General features: G+C 51.2%; 2 protein-coding genes across 2 annotated transcripts; both read right to left on the bottom strand.

The window, feature by feature from the left end:
- Positions 1-2,003: 2,003 nt before the first annotated feature.
- On the bottom strand, positions 2,004-8,324 carry PSMC3 (proteasome 26S subunit, ATPase 3). The gene is made up of 12 exons (XM_037522298.1): positions 8,161-8,324; positions 7,814-7,897; positions 6,816-6,941; positions 6,282-6,386; positions 6,125-6,187; positions 5,369-5,506; positions 4,773-4,916; positions 4,536-4,684; positions 3,598-3,694; positions 3,228-3,373; positions 2,346-2,427; positions 2,004-2,185 (listed from the first exon to the last, which is right to left on the bottom strand). The coding sequence occupies exons 1-12, from the start codon at positions 8,185-8,187 to the stop codon at positions 2,075-2,077; spliced, it is 1,272 nt and encodes a 423-aa protein (XP_037378195.1). The 5' UTR covers positions 8,188-8,324; the 3' UTR covers positions 2,004-2,074.
- Positions 8,325-9,456: 1,132 nt separating this feature from the next.
- Positions 9,457-19,291, bottom strand: RAPSN (receptor associated protein of the synapse). Its single transcript, XM_037522297.2, has 8 exons — positions 18,911-19,291; positions 18,168-18,506; positions 12,274-12,432; positions 11,709-11,807; positions 11,507-11,629; positions 10,978-11,031; positions 10,299-10,498; positions 9,457-9,841 (listed from the first exon to the last, which is right to left on the bottom strand). The coding sequence occupies exons 1-8, from the start codon at positions 19,100-19,102 to the stop codon at positions 9,769-9,771; spliced, it is 1,239 nt and encodes a 412-aa protein (XP_037378194.1). The 5' UTR covers positions 19,103-19,291; the 3' UTR covers positions 9,457-9,768.
- Between the last annotated feature and the right edge of the window lie 316 nt (positions 19,292-19,607).

The raw sequence follows: 19,607 nt of genomic DNA, 5'->3' as shown, positions 1-19,607 counted from the left end.
AGTAGAGAGCAGCAAATCTGCGCAGTCATGGGGTCTGGTAAAGGGTCTGTGAAGCCAAAACCAGCTGCTGCTTCAGCTGGGATGCCTGGCTCAGTATTTTTATTAGCAAAACACGATCTGCTTCACTTGGCTATGACATATTCCTCAAGGGACATATGCCTCAAGGGCCTGGTGAGTCTGGCCCTGACAAGAAGAAAGGAAGCCAGGGCTACCTCGCCAGTCCCCACCCTTCCCTGGGCAGTGCCTGGCCGTGAGCCCATGCCAAATGGCAGAGAGGCACCTTGTGATCATCGCACTCGGTCTGCTGAGGGAGGCAGTGGGATCTCCTCTTATAGGTGAGGAAGCCAAGTTCACTCAGGTGCTACAGCCAGGTGAATGCCCAAACTGGTTTGAAGATGAAACAAAAATACAGGCCTGATGGTGAAGGAGCCCTGGACAGGAGACAGGACCAGAAGCACTTCAGAGGCTGTGCTGAGGGCTCCTTGGGCAGAGGGGTGGGAAGTGAATGGGACTGCGGCGCAGAGAAGTATACAAGGACACTCGGGAGGGCAGTGGCACTAGAGGGGAGGGGATAAGCTGGCAAAGAGCCAGCCCCACAGGCAGCTCGCCACGGGCATGTCCCCGGCGGGCAGGGGAGAGGAGGATGCAGGAGCTCTGGCCAGACAGCAAGAGCGAGCTGAGGAGAGTTTTCAAGAGCTGCTACTTAGAAAGGCCAATCAAGGTGCCATGGGGAAGGAACCAGAGTGGAGAGGAGACCTCTCTCCATCCCGGATTTGAATCCAGCTATGCCAGCTAAGAGTTGTACAACTGGGCCTCCCTGGTGGCACAAGAGATTAAGTAAGCCTCAGCACTATGAAGCTCTCGGCAGCCACTGCAGCATGAGTTCAATCCCCGGCCAGGGAGCGAACTAACCCACAGGGCGCAGCAGACCTCTCCTGTCTTGCCCGCTGCTCCCCATGGCAATGTCTTTCAGTCAGTCCACCTGTTCTCCTTACTCTGTCTCCGGTGAATCTTCCCCCACACATACACCCTTGGCCTACACCCCCGTTCTTGTATGCATGAATAAAAATAAACCTTAAAAAAAAAAAAGTTGCGGCCTCCCTGGTGGCGCAAGGTGTTAAGCACCACACTATGAAGCAATCCACAGCCTCTGCAGCACGAGTTCAATCCCCGACCAGCCAGGGAGCAAGACACATGATGCAGCAGACCTCTCCTGTCTCGCCCGCTGCTCCCCTTAGCAGTGTATTTCAGTCCGTCTGCCTGTTCTGTTCCCCGCTCTGTCTCTGGTGAGTCCTCTCACCCCCTGCACCTCTGGCCTGTACCTCAGCTCTTGTATGCATAAATAAATAAATCTTTAAAAAAAATTGTACAACCGTAGCCCAGCTGCTTAAACACATCTGAAAATGAGGTTACCCTATTGGTAAAGACACATAACTAGATAAAATTATGTACTACACCCAATAGCACAGAAAAGGTCAGCATGCAACAAATGGTATCCATATGGGTCAGATGAAGGAAGCAGAAAGTTGGGGGAGATCAGCGAGATCCTACAGAGACCTGCGACGGGGATATGGGCCTGACAGGGTAGAGGGGAGTAGACTGGCTGCACGGAGGTGTGGGAGACACAGCATGACCACAGAGTGACCTGAAAGAGCTCTGAGTGGATATGGCCCAAGGTTCCACTTTTCAGCCGGGAGAAGTGGGCCAAATGAGCTAAAGGGAAATGTGGAGAAACAGAAGGCTCAGGGTCCAGAGTTTTAAAAGGCCCATCATTCCTGAGCTGCAGGACCACAAGCCTCTAAGAGCAAAGGCAAGGCAGGGAGTAGGGAGGCCAGAAGACGTGAGCAACAGCTACGGTGCAACCCTCCCAGGAGGCCCTGTCCTGACAACTGGTTCGAGGCCTATGAATGGCTCATTTGCAGGCAGCAGCACCTATGGAAGGGGCCTCCTTCATATGCCCCCGTCCCTCCAACCAGAACCAAGGGGAGGCCAGGTAGACATGGTGGCAGGGTCCAGAAAGCATCTTTTATTTCCAATTTCAAGCATGAGGCCAAGAAGTAGGTGATGGCGCCCCCTAGGCATAGTACTGCAGGTTGGCTTTCTTCTTGGCCTGCACCTCCAGTATGCCCTCCATGTAATCCTCGTGGGTCAGCTCCGTGGCGCCCCTGCGTAGTGCAATCATGCCCTGCACCCAGAACAGAAAGGCTCTAGTGTGCTCCCCATACCCAGCCAGACTCAGCCCTCTCATTGTGTTCCCATCAACAGGTTCCCCACAGCCGAACACCCTTGTCCTATCCAGGAAGGAGGGCAAAAAAGCATGAACGCCCCCTCATTCCAACACTCACCGCCTCCACACACACAGCTTTGCACTGGGCCCCGTTGAAGTCATCCGTACAGCGGGCCAGCTCCTCGTAATTCACATCAGGACTGGGGAGAATGGAAACCACAGGGCTCAGTTACTCACGGGGAGGGGCAGGAGGAGCTGTCCTCTCACGATCCCCACTCTGCAACACTGCCAACTGGTGCCTTGTTCTCTTATCGGTACAAGATGCAGGGCAAGAGCAATCGGTCAAGGCAGGTGAGACCAAGTCATTTCTAGCGTCTCTCGAGCTCTAACTTTCCAAAAATCTGCACCTGAGACGTGACGAAAGGATTTAGCTCAAGACGGAGGAGGAGGTTGGGAAGACATTTGAGTGTTTCTATCTCCCAGGCAGCAGAGCGCTGCATCAACCTGGCACTGCCACTGCCACTTAGTCTCATGTGCCAAGCACTGTAGTTAATATTGCTACAACTCCAAGGCCGTGCCACTGCCCCTAAAGTCCAGAAGAAAAGAGGCGTAGAGAGGTCATGCCACCTGCTGAAGGTCACAGAGATTTAAAAGCAGGTCCATCTGGCTGGACTGCCCCAGGCCAGATTGGGTTGCGCTCATCTGCTGGGTAGGGAGAGGGTACCCAAAAACAGGGTCTGTGGCATTTGCACCTTGTGATCTTGGGATAGGAGGGAGCGGGAGGACTCAGAGGAGTGCACTCAGAGTTAGGGTCTGAACCCCAGCAAGATGCAATCTCAGGCAGCTGGGGAGAAAGGGAGACAGGCGTAAGGAATAGTGCTACGTGAATGAAAATAGAAAGGATGACTGTAGGCCTGGGGAGCTCAGTGCAAAGAGGAAAGATGGAGACCACTCTGCTGCTGCCCCCAGGTTTCAGTGCCTCGTGTGTGCGCTTGCCCACCTGACGTTCATCTTTCGGGAGTGGATCTGCATGATTCTAGCCCGGGCCTCCTCATTGGGCATGGGGAACTCGATCTTGCGGTCCAGGCGGCCTGAGCGGAGTAAGGCGGGGTCCAGGATGTCCACCCTGTTAGTGGCTGCAATGACCTGAGCGAGGAGAACAGTAGCAATTTGCAGTGAAGAGGAACATGTTCACAGACAGGTAACAGTCATGGCCGTAAAATGCAGAGAGGCAGCCCAGGGTCTAGGGGGAAAGGTAGAGGATGTAAGACAAACCCCAGTTCTAATTCCTGTGGCACTAGCTAGATGACCAAGAAGGTCCCCTGACTTCTAGGCCCCATTTTCTTCATCTGTGAGGGGATTACACTCACCTTTACTTGAGTGTTGGGCTGGAACCCATCCAGCTGATTCAAAAGTTCCAGCATCGTCCTCTGCACCTCCCGGTCCCCAGCCTTCTCACTGTCAAAACTGAGACACACAGGAGGCCACAAACACTGGTGAGGTCTCAACTCCAGCAGACACCTCCCCTCTACCCACCAGGACCTAAACCAACCCATCAAAGGCAGGGAAAGGTCTTGCTCAACCTGGGACCCCAGCCGGGGGAAGGCATAGAAAATGTGTCACTAGCTGTTGATGACAACATCCAGACTGGAAAGGCTGTTGGGATGAGGTGCCAGGCTGAGGATAAACAGTAAGCAAAACTAGCCACTGCCTGGGCTATCCCTAGGAATGTGCCACTGCAAACTGAACTAAAGCTTAGAAATACAGGAAGCTGGTGCACACTTGGAGCCTAAGGGGAGCCCAGGCAGGCATCCCGAAGGAAGTACCCCTCACCTGAAGGCTGAAAACACACTGGCTAGGCAACTAGCCAATGAAGAAGAGGAGAAAGGAAAAGCACATTCTAGAGAGAGAAGAGCAGGTTCGAAGCCTTCCCCACCAGAGCCAGGGTGGGCCTGCACACAGAGGGGACGCTGTGAGAGGTGGGGAGGGGACAAATGGGGAGCCTTGAAGGCCATGGCAAGATCAGCATTCATCCCAAAGAGTGATGAGGCGGCCCAGGAAGGGTTTGACATAACATCTATTTAAGGGAGGCACCGTGAGTGCATTTGAGTCATACAACCATGTTCTGAGAGGAATATGCTGGCAGCTGCGAGAAGAAAAGATGGTCAGGGAAGAAGAAAATCAGGGGAAAGATGGTCAGGGAAAAAGAATCAGGGTAGCTAGTCCAAAGAGAATTTCAGAGGCACACCCACAAAGGTACAACCACCCCGGCCCAGAGGTAAGAGGGCACTGGAACACATTCCCTTACCGCTTGGTGCCAATGGCGTCCAGTTCATCAATGAAGATGATGGATGGCGCTTTCTCCTTGGCCAGGGCAAAGGCGTCTCGGACCAGCTTAGCACCATCCCCAATGAACATCTGTACCAGCTGTGGGCCAGCCAGCTTCAGGAAGGTGGCCTGGGGGGTGGGACAGTCAGGCCAAAGGTACCAGGAAGCCCCTTTGAACTTTAGCGCCCACCCACCTCCGCCTCATCCATCCACTCACCTTGGTCTGTGCAGCACAGGCTCGAGCCAGCAGGGTCTTGCCCGTGCCTGGGGGCCCATACATCAGCACCCCTTTTGGAGGTTGGATTCCCAAGTTCTCAAACTTTTCCTTGTGGTTCATTGGCAGGACAATGGCCTCCACCAGCTGACAGGAAGAAGGCCTAGGTGAGGAGAGTAAAGCCCTGAGGGCTCCTACAGCCCCACCATTAAGGGCTTCAACTGCAACCCTCCTACTCCAATTCAGGGACTCTGTCCTCTCCTTCCACCACATGAAAAAGTCACAGGACGCTGAACACTCACTCCCAGCAGGGCAGGCTATGGTCTCACCAGGAACAGCAGTGTATGGTGGGAAGATACTGGGCCAAGAACAAGGAGCCAAAGTTCCACTCCTGGTTCTGGCCCTGACTTTCTGTGACTCTGGGCAAATCATTCAGTCTCTCAGGACCTCAGTGTCCTAAACTGTTAAACCACACCTGCTTTGCCTCCCTCAGATGCTATAAGGAGAAAAAGCACATTAGGGAGAAGAGCTCTGGTTAACCAACTAGAGAAGCACAAAAGGCTGGGGAGCCTGCTGGTGGCTGCCACGCCTTCCCTCACCTCCTGAATCTGCTTGTCCAGGCCCCCGATGTCACTGTATTGCTCTGTGGGCCTCTCATCCACCTCCATGGCCTTCACTCTTGAGTCATACTCTGTGGGCAGAGTCTCCAGTATCAGATAGGAATCTTTGTTCACACCCTGAGGACACAATAGGAAGCCTTCAGATTTGTCCCAGATCAAGGCCTACCTAATTGGCTGGGTAACAGGTGTCTGTAGAGTGAAAGACAAGATGTAAGACTGGGTAACGGAAGAATAAGAGAACAGGTACGGCCTCCCCTGGTGGCGCAGGAGGTTGAGCACAGCGCTGTGAAGCTGTCCACAGCCTCTGCAGCATGGGTTCAACCCCAGCTGGCCGGCGAGGGTCCCACATGGCACGGCAGACCTCTCCTGTCTCGCCTGCTGCTCCCCTCAGCAGTGTATTTCATTAGTCTGCCTGTTCTGTTCCCCGCTCTATCTCTGGTGAATCCTCTCACCCTCCTGTGCATCTAACCTATACCCCGGTTCTTGTTTAAATAAATAAAAATCTTAAAAAAAAAAAAAAAGAGAGAGAGAGAGCAGGTAGACAGGATCTCAGACTCTTTGGACTGTTCTGTCAAGATTAACAGCCAACAGAGTAACCTAGGTCTGGGGCAAGGGCTCAACTGAGAAAAACCTCAGTTGAGGTTTCTGAGTTGAGGTCAGTGAGGTTTCTCAGTTGAGGTCAGTGAGAGAAACCTCACTGGAAAAGCCCTGCCTGGGCGAGAGGGCACCACTCACCACCAAGTCTCCTGGCTTCAGTTTTTCAGCATCTACCAACCCAATCACAGGCAGGAAGTATGTCTGTAGGAAAGATTCCAAGTTCAACCTCAGTTACTGCCCCCCACAAGACTTCCTAGTCAAGTCCCACATTCGCCCTCAACCTCCCCGGTCTCACCTGTCGTGTAGAGGTTTTGATCACTGCACACTTGCCCTTCCTCTGGGAATCCAGGTCAATATTGGCACCATCCTCTTCTTGGTCATTGGGATCAACATCCAGAAGCTGAGAAGGGAAAAAGTTCAGATCAAAAGGCCTTGCTCACCCCCTTAAACTCCATTGTGCCCAATGATTCTGGGGCCAAGACAATCCCCTTGTGCAGGGCAGATCACCCCAACTTTATTCCTCAGACTAGCTCTGGGCACAGCAAGGGAACCGTTAACATTTATTTAGGTGTTGCTTCTCTAAACTGGGCTCATCTACCAGGGAAGGATAAACTAGTGGAAAAGGAGATGTGAGATGTCTGACACCTTTTCATTTCCAAGCCCTATCTATCCTCCTGGAAATGCAAACTGAGGAGGGAGCCTAAAGGTATAACCTCTATCATGCAACATGAGCCTCAAAACTTCCACCCACTCTTTCCCCAATGGTCCCATGCCAGGTTGTCTCCAAGTCCTGATGATCCCCTCTCTTCCCCTCCACATACACACACACCTCGATGACGTTGGAGACGAGGTATGGCAGAGTCTTGTTCACTTTGATTTTCTCACTGTTCTCTTTGATCTTGTCCTTCATGGCCTGGAGTTCATGAGTGACTCGCAACACTTCACTCTTCATGATCTGGGATGAGATATCAAACATCCAACAGCTTTTTATCCTACAGCTTTGCAGTGGGTGAGCTCCAGGCTACCCAGGGGCCCCTCCAGCATCTGTTCACAGCTCTAAGATACTCTGAACCTGACCCTATCCACATCCAGCAGAAGACTAAACAGGAGACCAGTTTGGAAACTTCCTAGTGAAGTTGTCATAAAGGAAAAAGCAGGACTTCAAATGAAGCAAATATAGGTGTTGGAATCTGTCTCTTAATTAAGGGTTATGTACTTCACGGAGTACCCTCTGAGCCTCAGTGTCCTCATATTTAAGTTGGAAATTTTCTAAAAGGATTCTCCAGGGCCTCCCCTGGTGGCACAGCGGTTGAGCACTGGGCTGTGAAGCTGCCCGCAGCCTCTGCAGCACGGGTTCGATCCCTAGCTGCCCGCGAGGGTCCCACATGGCCCAATAGACCTTTCCTGCCCCGCCTGCTGCTCCCCTCAGCAATGTTTTTCGTCAGTCTGTTCTGTTCCCAGCTCTGGCTCTGGTGAATTCTCTCATCCTCCCACGCTTCTGACTGTACCAGTGCTTGTATAAATAAATAAATAAATCTTTTTTTTAAAAAAAATAAAAAACAAAAGGATTCTCCAGAGGAAGACTTAAACACCTCACTGGGAGGCAGTCTGGTAATGCCTCTCAGGTCTGCTCTCCCACGACCCTGCCCCGGCTCTGGTTACTTGCAAGGCTTAGTTTTCTGTTCTCTTTTCCTGGTTGGGAGGAGGAATTCGCAGTCCCCATGCCTCCCCCAGGGAGGCTGAGAACAAGGTGAAAGGGGCGGCCAGAATCACCAAGATCTGCCCTGTGGAGGTCTCCACTGCCCGCCACAGGGGTTCTGGGCCCACCTTGATCTCACTGTCCAGCAGTCGTGTGCGCTGGATGATCTCTTCTGTGGACATCTTGAGCACCTCCTCCCCGATTCCATCTTGCTGTTTAAAAAAAAAAAAAAAAAAAAAACCAACCTTTTTTTTTTTAATTTTAACTCAGGGCGGTCATCCCACCGCCCGCTCTGAGCCTCAGTTTCTCCATCCATGAAACCAAAATGGGTAAGTCAGGACCTCTGCCCACATCCCAAGCGGCAACGATCGCAGGACCCGACCTGACCTTGACCCCGCGCCATCGCCTCCCCTCCCGCCAAAGGCTTCTCCCCGCTGGCCCCGGCTCCAAGACCCCCAGCCCTCGTTACGCGCACCTCAGCCTCATCCCACACGGTCGCCATCTTCTCCTGCCGAGTCACTGGTCTCTCGAGTTTCCGCAGCAGATTCGCTTCCTGGAGGAGCCCCCACCCCCACCCCAAGACCCGACTGGGGAGCAGCCACCGGGGGAGAATAATACGGGCTTTCTTCACGCCTGCTCCTGACTACTGACGGACCTCTCTCCCCGAGGCCACACACCTGGCCAAATTACCTCAGGCCCCGCTGACCGAGCGAATCTGCTTCTTCGAATTTAAAGACGCGGCCAGGGCCACAGAACCCGCCCCGTCCTGTTCCTGCCGGGCCAGAGAGCCGAAAGCGCTATTGGCCGGCGCCTCCAGTGGGCGGGGCCTGCAGCACAACCGGAAGTGGGGGAGCAAAGCCCCGGGCCGCAAGGTCCCCAGGGAAATGTAGTTTGAAACTGACCGGTGTTTGCAGGGGTGCTTTCCAAGCAGCCAATCAACCTCAGAATCTGGCCCAAGTGAGAATTAAGGGGTTGGTGTCACGGCTCTGCCTTCCTAACCGTTAACAGCACGCGTGAGCCGATTGCAAAGAGCTAAAAAAGACAAGGCACCTCAGTCTCCTTTTTTATAATCATTACTTACTAATGGGTTACTGGAGAGAATCATTAGCCAATTTTAAGGAGAGGATCGCTGAGCTGCTAACTTCAGAGCAGGTGCCTCGGAACAGCCCACGTGGGGAAGAGCTCAATTGACAAAAAACGTGATCACGTCTTTTCCTCCCAGGGAGTAGGTCGTATTTCTGAATCATGTGAGACTCTCATACCTGCGCCCCTGCTCCCGAGGATCTCTGCTTATCACTCCATGAGGCCCAGGCCCTCCTAAAATGAACTTTATATAAACCAAGTAGATTATGTCTTAAGTCAAACCATAACAAACATACCCCATAAACATGGTGAAAATATGTCCAGTGGTTTTCTTGGAATATGTTAAAAGCAGGACTTAATTTTAACTGCTAGCTCAGGCAAACAAAGCACCTCTAGAGTTAATAGCATTTATTTCATCCTATCAACAACCCTGCCCTGTGGACAGATTGAATTATGCTCAATTTTAGATAAAGGCATGGGGAATCCAGGAGTCAAGTGACTTGTCCAAGATTATTCAGTGAATCAGTGTCAGCACTGGGGCTGCTGACCCCAAATTCATGCTTTGTAGAATTACCTGACAGGAGTTAAAAAGCCCATGTGGGGAGGTCTTGTCTGTGCTGGTCCCATCACACTTGGGGCAGGGGCTCCTGTTCTGAATATACATTTGGGGTTCCCAATAAACGGGAATGTTTAGAAAGCTTCCAGCCTGTACTTGTGATGGGTGGTGGTGGTAACTCCTTGACCACTTTCTCTGAAAGTCGGAATCACTGGCACCAGGTACAAATGGTTTATTTTTCTATAAAGAGCAAAGTACAAAGAGATGGGAGAGGGCAGCTGAGCCTAGAGAAACCACAGCGGGAAGGGTGCCCAAGACCAGAGGAGGCTCTGACCACTGCCCCCAGAGTGAACAGGCATCCAAGGAAAGGCCTGTCAGGGCCCTCCAGAGTGAAGATAGAGGAGGAGTGGGGAGGTGAGGTGAAGCCCCCAGGTTGTTGACAGGTCACACAAAGCCAGGCTTCATGGATGAACGGCGGCAGTTGGGGCAGCTCCGCGTCCCATTGTTCTGCAGGCACCTTGGGAGGCAAAGGGCTCTGTCCACTTCCGGAGTCTATCTTCCATGCTGGGCCTGGGCCCTGCCCTCCCCCCTCTGCAAGGACTGGGAAGGTGTCCCACAGCCCTGGAAGGGAGGAGCCACTCCCCAGGCCCCTGCTCAGCTTGCCCCTCACACTCTGCCCCCGTGGCTCCCAGGGCAGATCCTGGGCTGGGAATCAGGAGGTTGAATGGAAGCAGGGCTGGACCTTTGAGAGGCCTGTCTGAATCCTCTCTGGGGAGAAGAATAAGAATGGCCGCCTCCCAGGCTGCTGGGAAGATTCCGTGTGTTCCCACACAGGAAGTTCTTAGGACTGGCAGAGGGGCAAAAAGCATTTTGTCAATGCTTGTTGTTGGTTTTGCTAGAGTCATGAGGCAAGCTGGGGCCTTGAAGTACCCCCCAAAAGACCCATGTGACCCCGCTGCCATAGGAACACTCACCTGAGGTGGAAGATGTGTGAGCAAGGCAGGGCCTGCAGCCGGCTGTTCCTCTCACCTATGGACTCCCCACACAGGCCACAGTAGAGCTCCGTCTCCTCCACGCACTCGTGGAAGCGCACCACGTGGACCCGCAGCTCTCGCTGCAGCCCCTTGCTGCGATAGATGCTCTCGCTCAGACAGTGCAGCTTGAGCTGACTCAGCTGGGCCGGCGGGCAAGAGAGGGGGTGCAGGGACAAGACCACGTTAGTGTTGGGGAGCAGCTTTCCAGCTTGCCTCCTGGCCCAGCCTGCATAGCTGACCTTTAGGACCACAGCACTGCCAGTACACGCGGGGTTCTGTCCTGGCCCCCTTCCTGCCTTGCGGATGGCCCCAGGAAAAACAACGACCCTCTAGGCTTGGGTTTCCCCTCATGCAAAATGAGGGGGTGGGTGAAGTAGCAGAAAACCAGCTGGGGACCTCACATGTTTTTGAGGGTTTTATTAACCAGACCTACCGCGTTGACTCCATCGTAATTAATTTGCTTTCCTGTTTTGTTAATTAAATACAACACCTCATCTGCATTTCTGATCAGCCTGAGATACTTGGGTAAACCTGAATGACTATAACCGAGTAAAATCAAACATATTTGGCCTTTCAGTTGGTCATGCACCTCATCCTAGAATACAGAATCAGGTCTGACCTTGTTCCCCACCTCCTCGGCCAGGTCCTGGGCTCTTTCGATGGCATCCAGAGCCTGGAAGGAGAGCACAGGCCAGAGTTACAAGCAGAGCTATTTGACAGAGGTCTTTGGCTCCCAGGAAAGGAACGAGAGAGGGTGCCTGGGTGGGTGAGCTGGCTGGGAAGCTGCTGTGCATGCACAGTTGCAGGAACTGGGGGTGTAGCCTTCTGCCTCGGTTTAGTCAGATGCAGAATGGGAAGGATATTTGTCTTGAGAGGTGTTGTGAAACCATGGGAGGCAGTTAAGACACCTCAGCTCAAACCCCAGCCCTGCACATTTCATGGCTGTGGGTCCTTGGGCAATTCACAGGCCCTCTCTGAGCCTGGAAAATGACTAAGAATGTCCCAGCTTCACAGGATTGGGATGAAACTGATGTTAAATGTCTGAAAGGGCCAGACCCCCAGCTTCTTGGCTGACCGACTGGCCCCAAATGGGAAACACTGGGGAAACAGGGAACTGCAGGAAAGGAAATTGTCCATCTGGACCTCACCTTGTCTAGTGCTTTCCTGGCCACCCAGCATTTGGCTACACCCAGCAGCACTTGCACCTGCCCCAGGCGGTTTCCAATCTCAGTCATGATGCTCATGGCGGAGTCGTACCTGGGAACAGCTGTCTGCACAGCCAGGTGGGGAAGTGATGTTAGGCTGGGTCAGGCCCACACCACGCTCGCCCCCCCACCCCCGTGACCTTACCTCCAGGTCCCCACGGCTCCGGTGGATGTCAGCAAAGCAGAGCAGGCAGAGCGCCTGCAGGGGCCGGTCCCCGTGCTGCAGTGCAATCTTCATGGACTCCTGCAGGGGAGGTCGGTCACTCAGACCTGTGCTTCTGTCCCCCCACCACTGAGACACCCTCTGTCCAGTGGGCCCCTCTGATGGGTCAGCCCAAGGCTCACCAACGCCCTCAGAACCCAATACACCTGTCAAAGTGCTGAGGCCTCCCACACGGAATCATTGAGGCCTCACAGCACCCAGTGAAGTGGAAACAGGCTCAGGAAGCAGAAGTGATTCGATCGAGAAGTGACTCGCCAGTAAACTGCAAAGCTGGGATTTGAACCCAGGCCAGTGGAATGCCAAAGACTGGAGCAAGGAAGGTGAAGGAATAGCAGATCCTTCCAGGATACAGCTAAAGACAGGCTGGGTCAGGGACAAGCCTTGGGGACCCCAGTGGGCAGATTTGGAAGGAGTAAGCCCTGCCATCCTGGTCCCAAGCTCTGGCCACACACCAGTCTCACCACTCCCACCTTCCCCACTGCCCCACCTCACAACACTCCATGGCACTGCCCAAGTGGCCCAGCAGACGATATGCCACAGCCATGTGGTACTGGCTCATGGCCCGGTACTTGAGGCTCCAGCCTTTGCCATAGTCGTTGACGAGCTCCGCTGCTTTGCAGGGGAAGAACAGGGCTTTCTCGTAGTCCTGCAGGGGACATGAGGTGGGGGGGTGGGGGACACAATGAGTGGCTGGAGCTGCCCCTACATGGAGGCCCCAGAGCCTGGCTTCTCCAGCAACCAGCTCCAGCATATTCAGCTGTGTTCATTCATTCATTCTGGTCACTGGGGAAGGAGCCATCTGGGTGGAGAGAGCAGCCTGTACAAAGGTGTGGGGATGCAGGGCTTCACCTGGCCTGCCAAGAACCAGCCAGCACAGTTCTTGGCCCTCAGTAGATGCACAATAAATATTTGTTGAATGAATGAATAAAAAAAGTTGACTTCTTGTCACACCCTGTCCCAGCTGGGTCCCTCAGCTGCAGGGATACAGAGAGGGGGGATAGCGGGGCTATCCACCCCCACCAGAGTTGCCTGCGGGTACCCACAGCAGCTGATCAGGGAAGGCTCAGGGACTGAGCCTGCTCCAAAAGACATCGGACAGACCACGGGGAACGCACCATTCTCTGCAATACCTCCTTCTCCTCAAACCTCCGAAGGCCCCACCTGACCGTAATCTGCTGATGACCTGGTTTACCATCCACTGGGAAAAATGAGAATTGGGGAGGAGCTCCCTGATCCACCCTACCCATCAAATGCACAGATCAAGCACACAGCTGTTCCCACTCGCGGCCTCCTGTCCCACCTAGTGGGCCCTGGGGCAGACTCCTCCACCTCCCACCTCCAGTTAAGTCCTCCCTGCATGGCTCCCTTCAACAGGCAACACATCCTGGCGCTTCTCACCTCATTTAAAAAGTAAAAACAAAAATCAAAATCAAACCACCTTCTTTTCTCCTCATGTCCCCTTTGGCTATAGCTCATTTCTCTGTTCTTTCTCGTAGAAAACCTGTTTGATCTTTTGCTTAATATCTAACAAGCCTCTCTAAGTTAGAGATGAGCTCTCCACAATCCCAGCAAAGACCTGTTCCTACCATTTTTGTTTTGTTCTTATTATTTTGAAGGTATGTAAATGTTTCCCACATTTACATGCTAACCTAAATAACCTAAATAACCCTAAAAACAGAAAATGGAAAGAAATGATCCTAACTGGAGATCATTATAACTATATAATATACTATCCATACAAAAATAATACACAATACATATTGTGTATAAATACACCATAAATAAGATGAACATATAATATATTCAATCATAATAAATATAGATTAAATTAATTATAATAAATAAAATATAATTAATATATAGTTAATTATAATAAATATAAGTAACATAACACTGTGTTATAATTATTAAATTTTAATTAAAATAAATAAATATAATCAATATAATATAAATATGACTAATTAAAATAAAATGTGATTGTGATAAATATATATTAAATAAAATATATAAGAGATATGTAATATACAATAAATAAAAATATATAAATATAAGCAAAAGCATAATGAACATATAAATTCAAAATTACAATTAAATAAATAAAATAAATATATAAATAATTAATATAAATAAATAATATAAATTAGAATAAATATATAAATATAATCAAGCATCAGAATATATTTATAATTATGCTATAATTTAGTATTATATGCATATATGTAACTTACATGCTATAATATGTTGCATTGTATTGCACTATATATTAATATAAACATACGGAAAGATAATTATTTCAAATGATCTTAGAACATACATGTGGACATTTCATCCATGGCAGGGTATATTATGAAGACAGAAAGGACAGCAAAGAGCACGGGTGCATTGGTGAAGGGAATTCTATGGGGACTACACCTGAGGAGGGTGGGGGAAAGCAAATGTTGTTTAAAAATGAACTATGATGTAAAAAAAAAATTTAAAAAAGAAAGAACAGCAAAGAAATCTTAAATTTCATTTTTAAAAGTAATATTGGTATTGTCTTTTGAAACTATCTTATATATTTTGAAGGATAAAATATTTAATTATGTAGTTAGAAATCAAGATTTTTCAACCAGTGAAAAGCAAATCAAGTTTGAAATAAAGGACAATCCTGAAACATTCTAGTTTAGTTGGAAATATCAGTAAAAATTTCTATTACGCTGGCAACTGAAAAGATCTAGAAGCAAAGACAACTCAACAGCCATGAGCTCCCTGGGGGTTCACATTTGGTCTTTCAATACCATTTCCTACTTAAAAAAAAAAAAAAAAAATCAGAGACGTGGCTGATTCCGGGCCTGGACAGGAAAAATGTAAGACGAGCCTGGGACTATTTACTAGTAGTGGCAGACAACAAGAAAGCTTTCAAAGCGTAAATGAAGTCTAGTTAAAAGACACAAAAGTGGAGCTCCATGTGTTAAAGTGAAGATAATAGCATCAAAAAGAACAATGATTGCGCTAGACTGAAGAATACTGAGTGCTTACAAAATCCACGGTGTGACAATGGTGCTCCAAAAAAGAGCAAGCAAAACTTGTGACCACTGACAGCAGCTATTACATCAGCTCCTTATTCTGAAAAGTGGTAATTAAAGGAAAGAGGAAAAGTGTTCATTCTGCATTTCCTTTAGGTGCTGTCTTTCAGGGTAACCGATAAGCACCCCCACCCCTTACCCATAAGGTAAGTTCTTCCTTATGGAAGAAAAATGCCAGCTAATGATTATAGAAGGGATGATGAGACTTGGAAATCTCCATTTCAGCAGAGTGGACATGAAAGAATTGATTCAGGCAACAAATATCAATGGATTTGCCTAAACCATTAGGGAAGATGTAGTTGCAGAATAAACAGTCTCGGGGGGCCTCCCTGGTGGCGCAAGGGCTTAAGACACAACCTATGAAGCTATCTGCAGCCACTGCATCACGAGTTCAATCCCCAGACAGGGAGCTACCCACATGGCACAGCAGACCTCTCCTGCTTCTCCCGCTGATTCCCCTCAGCAGTGTATTTCAGTAAATATGACTGTTCTGTTCCCCACTCTGTCTCTGGTGATTCCTCTTACCCCCCACACCTCTAGCCTGTACCCCAGTTCTTGTATGCATAAATAATAAAGAAATCTTAAAAAGAAAAAGTCTCAGGGAACCAAAGTGGTGGTCCATGGGTAAACCTGCCACAGAGGACAGGAAAAGGCAAACCCTGGAGCCTCCCTGGTGGTGCAAGGGGTGGGGTGGGGGGTTAAGTCTCAGCAATATGAAGCTATTGGCAGCCACTGCAGCACAAGTTCAATCTCCAGCCAGGGAGCTGACCCACAGGCACAGCAGACCTCTCCTGTCTCGCCCGCTGCTCCCCTCAGCAGTGCATTTCAGTAGATCTGCCTGTTTCTGCTCCCTACTCTGTCTCTGGAGAATCCTCTCACCCCCCACACACTTCTGACCTGCACCCCAGCTCTTGTATGGATAAATAAATAAAATAAATCTTAAAAAAAGAAAGAAAGAAAAAGAAAAGGCAAACCCTAAGACAGAGAGCTCAGGCTTTCACTCTTCCACCAGCGACAGGATGTCAGATGAGGTAGTTGGCTTCACTGTACAGCATCCTTCGCAAAAATGTGCAGCTTAATCTTACCAAGGCAGGTCTGAGTTCCAGTTTGTAGGGAGTAATGGAGATTAAAAAACAAAAACAGTCCGGTGACTCCTTAAGGAAGCAATGAGACAAGATGGAACACTCTACCAACAAGTTATCTGGCTTCTGCAATAAATCATGGGAGGAGCCTCCCTGGCACTGCCCTATGAAGCAATCAAGCAATCTGCAGGCTCTGCAGCATGAATTCGATCCCCAGCAGGCCAGGGAGCAACCCACAGGCAACCTACATGGCGCAGCAGCCCTCTCCTGTCTCGCCCGCTGCGCCCCTCAGCAGTGTATTTCAGTCAGTCTGCCTGTTCTGCTCCCCGCTTTTGTCTCTGGTGAGTCCTCTCACCGCACCCCCACACTCCTGGCCTGTGCCCCAGCTCTTGTATGCATAAATAAATAAAAATCTTTAAAAATAAATAAATTAACAATAATAAATCATGGGAAATGAAGAGGAGGGTGGGAACGCTCTATTGAAAGAGCTTAAGAGACAATAACCATGACTGCGAGCGGTTCTTGCTTGTGTGCCAGTTCCAAGAAGCTGAGGATAGAGATGAATTTTCAGGATAAGGAGAAAAATGTTAAGTGCTAATTGCACTTAATGGTGTGTGTGTGATAATAGTATTGTGCTTCTGCAAGAGAGTAGCCTCATATAAGGCGTTCCTTTCCCCCCGGAAATGCCTAGGGAACTAGTTAAGGGTAAAATATCACGATGCTTGTCATTTTATATCACAAGGCTTCAGTTAAAAATATGTAAGTCAAACTGGGCAAAATATTAATGATTATTTAATCTAAGGCGGTGGGTATATGGAGATTCACTGTATTTCATTTTCTCTACTTCTCATTAAAAAAGAAAATGTTTTGGGCCTCCCCGGTGGCGCAGCGGTTGAGCGCTGGGTTGCGAAGCTGCCCGCAGCCTCTGCGGCCCCGGTTCGATCCCCGGCTGCTCCCCGGCCACCGGAGGAGGGTCCCACATGGCGCAGACCTCTCCTGCCGCCCGCTGCTCCCCTCAGCAGTGTACTTCGGTCCTTCTGCCTGCTCTGCTCCCCGCTCTGGCTCTGGTGAATTCTCTCACCCTCCCGCGCTTCTGACTGTCCCCAGTGCTTGTATAAACAAAACAAAACAAACAAACAAACAAATAAATAAATAAAACATGCCTCTATTAAAAAAAAATGTTAAAAAAAAATGTTTTATAACACCCTGTCCCACCCCGGTGCTGTCGCATCTCACTTGCATGGCTCATCTCTGTATTTGCTGAGAGTGAAATCCTCTGTGTGATCCTGGCAAACTCTCATTTCCTCACACTCACCTCTGAGCTGTCACTGTTTACACACTCATTCGCCCCCAGGTTCACTGAGCATCTCTGTGAGAGGCACAAATCCCCACCCCCATGGGCCAAGCAAGCCTGGTGCCTAAAGGGAAGAGGAATCGGCCCTCAGAGTTCGCAGGTGCCTTCACTCAGCCCACACTGCCTCCTCCCCGCCACCCTTACCTCTCAGACCCCTCAGCTTCCACCTCCTTCTTATACACCTGCTGTACCCAGGCCTGTCTCCATCCTTTCTGGAACGTGCCAGGAAGCTCCTGGCAGGGCAGAGCTTAGCGTCAGTTGTTTCCTCTTTTTCGCTCTTTTGCCTGATTTCTGCCCGGCTCACCTTGTCTGCTTCGAGTCCTCACACATCCCCTGTGGGAGGTGTTCTGATCACCCTTTTGAAATCCCGACTTCCCAAGCCTTGTCCTTCTTGCTTTCTCCTCAAAACTTCTGGCCTGCTATGTAACTGACTAACAGATTGTTTGTCTTTCTCCCCCAATGCATGCAAGCTTCATGAGGCCAGGGACTTGGCAATTGTTTTCACATCTGCGCCCCAGCCCAGTAGTTCCAGGGATAGAGCAGAGTCTCAATAAATACTGGATGCATGAATCTTCACAACTTTGTTGTAGGGTGGGGCCTATACGCCCTCATTTATAACTATACCTACCAAGGTTCAGAGAGGAGACTTGCCCCTCATCACACAGCAAGCACGTGGTAGTACAGGTCAGTCTGTCCCCACCGTGGGAGTCAGGAGAGTCCCAATGCCCCAGAACTCAGACCCAGAACTCAGAGAGATGGAGGCTTAAATTCTGGCGCTGCCCTTCCTGGCCAAGTCTTCACCTTGGGTAATGGGAGGACTGAACGAGGTGAGGTAGGAGGGGGTCCTCCTTTTCCCCCCACCCCTCAGGCCCTGGCCCACCTTGACCTGGGCATAGAAGCTGCCCAGGCTGCAGCAGACTCGGCACTCCAGCATGGCGTCATCGTTGTTGTGAGCGTAGCGCAGGGCCTTCTCGAAGCTCTCCAGGGCCTTCTGAAAGAGGCTGAGGCCCAGGAAGGCATTGCCCATGCTCAGGCTAACCTGGCCTCCCAGTTGGGCGCCAGCCCTGGTGCCAGGCAGGCCAAGGCAAGTCTTGCAGTAGGAGATGGTTTTGTGAAACTCGCACAGCTTCTCGTTGCTACGTGCCAGGTTCAGGTAGCTCTCCAGGAGGAAGTCAGCATCCTCCAGCTCCCGAGCTGTGTCGATCTGCACCACGGCAAACTGCCCAGGGGGTGGGGGACAGGTGGCTGTCAGCCTGGACTCTGAGCCTCACCCTTCCACCCCAGCCTAGATTTTCAGCCTCTAGCCCCCACCCACCCCCAGCCTCCAGTCAGGAGCCCACAAACTCCCAGGCTCAGGCTCAGAACCCCAAACAGTAAGGTTGAAACCTACAATTAGAAACCTGGCCTTGAGCTCCCCGAATCCTGAGGCCTGTAAACCTCAGTCTGAGTCTCAGACACTAAAGTTCAAGGCTACAGGCCCAAACCTAATGCCCAAGACCTTAATGCAGATTCAGAGGCTCAGGCCCCAGCCACTAGCCTGTGAGACACAGGGGAGCCGAAGGAGGCAGGGGAGAGGCCAGGAAGTCTAGGAGAAATTCAGCCCCGGCCGGCTGAGTACCCCACCTTCAGCATCTCCTTGTAGCGGCCCATTTCCGAATGGGCCGTGACCAGGCAGCCGAGCACTCGAAAGCGGCCCACGAGGTCCCCGCTCTTTTCCAGCACCTTCATCCACACCTGCAGCGCCTTCTCTGTCTGGTTAGACTGGTACAGCTGGAGCCCCTTCTCAATCTGCTGCTTGGTCTGGTCCTGACCCATCCTCCCAGGCCCACGCGCTACGCGGAGAGACCCTGGTGGCTCCGTGCCTCTAGGCGCTCATGGCCAGGGACCCACCGTGCCAGCCCCGGGAAGGAAAGCAGCGTTGGAGCAGGCCTGGATGGAGAGCAGGCGCCACCCTGGGAACAAAGCCGGTTCAGCCCCTGTCTGCAGCTGTCCCTGCCAGTTGGGGCCACGTGGCCACCGAGGAATGTCAGCTGCAAGGTCATGTACACGGGCCTCTGCCCCACCCACCTCCAAGCAGAGAGGTGGCTACCCAGGGATGCAGGCGCCCTGTCCGCCCGGGACACCCTTTGGACATTGCTTCAGCACCTCTGACTCTGGCCCTGGTCACCCTGGCAAGGCAGGTCCTTCTGGCAGCCTGGCCAAGGAGCCACCTCCAGGGCTGGGCTGAGAGCTGGGAGGATGCACGGATGAGGCTGGACACAGATCGGTCTCAGGGGACTGGGCCCCGTGCCAGCCTGAGCTCTGCTTCTCCCCACACAAT

The sequence above is a fragment of the Talpa occidentalis genome, unplaced genomic scaffold, assembly GCF_014898055.3.
Source record: "Talpa occidentalis isolate TD23 unplaced genomic scaffold, MPIMG_talOcc4v2.1 talOcc4.3, whole genome shotgun sequence".
Lineage (NCBI taxonomy): Eukaryota > Metazoa > Chordata > Mammalia > Eulipotyphla > Talpidae > Talpa > Talpa occidentalis.
The sequence above is the reverse complement of the archived record's forward strand: the minus strand, read 5'-3'. Positions and strand labels throughout refer to the sequence as shown.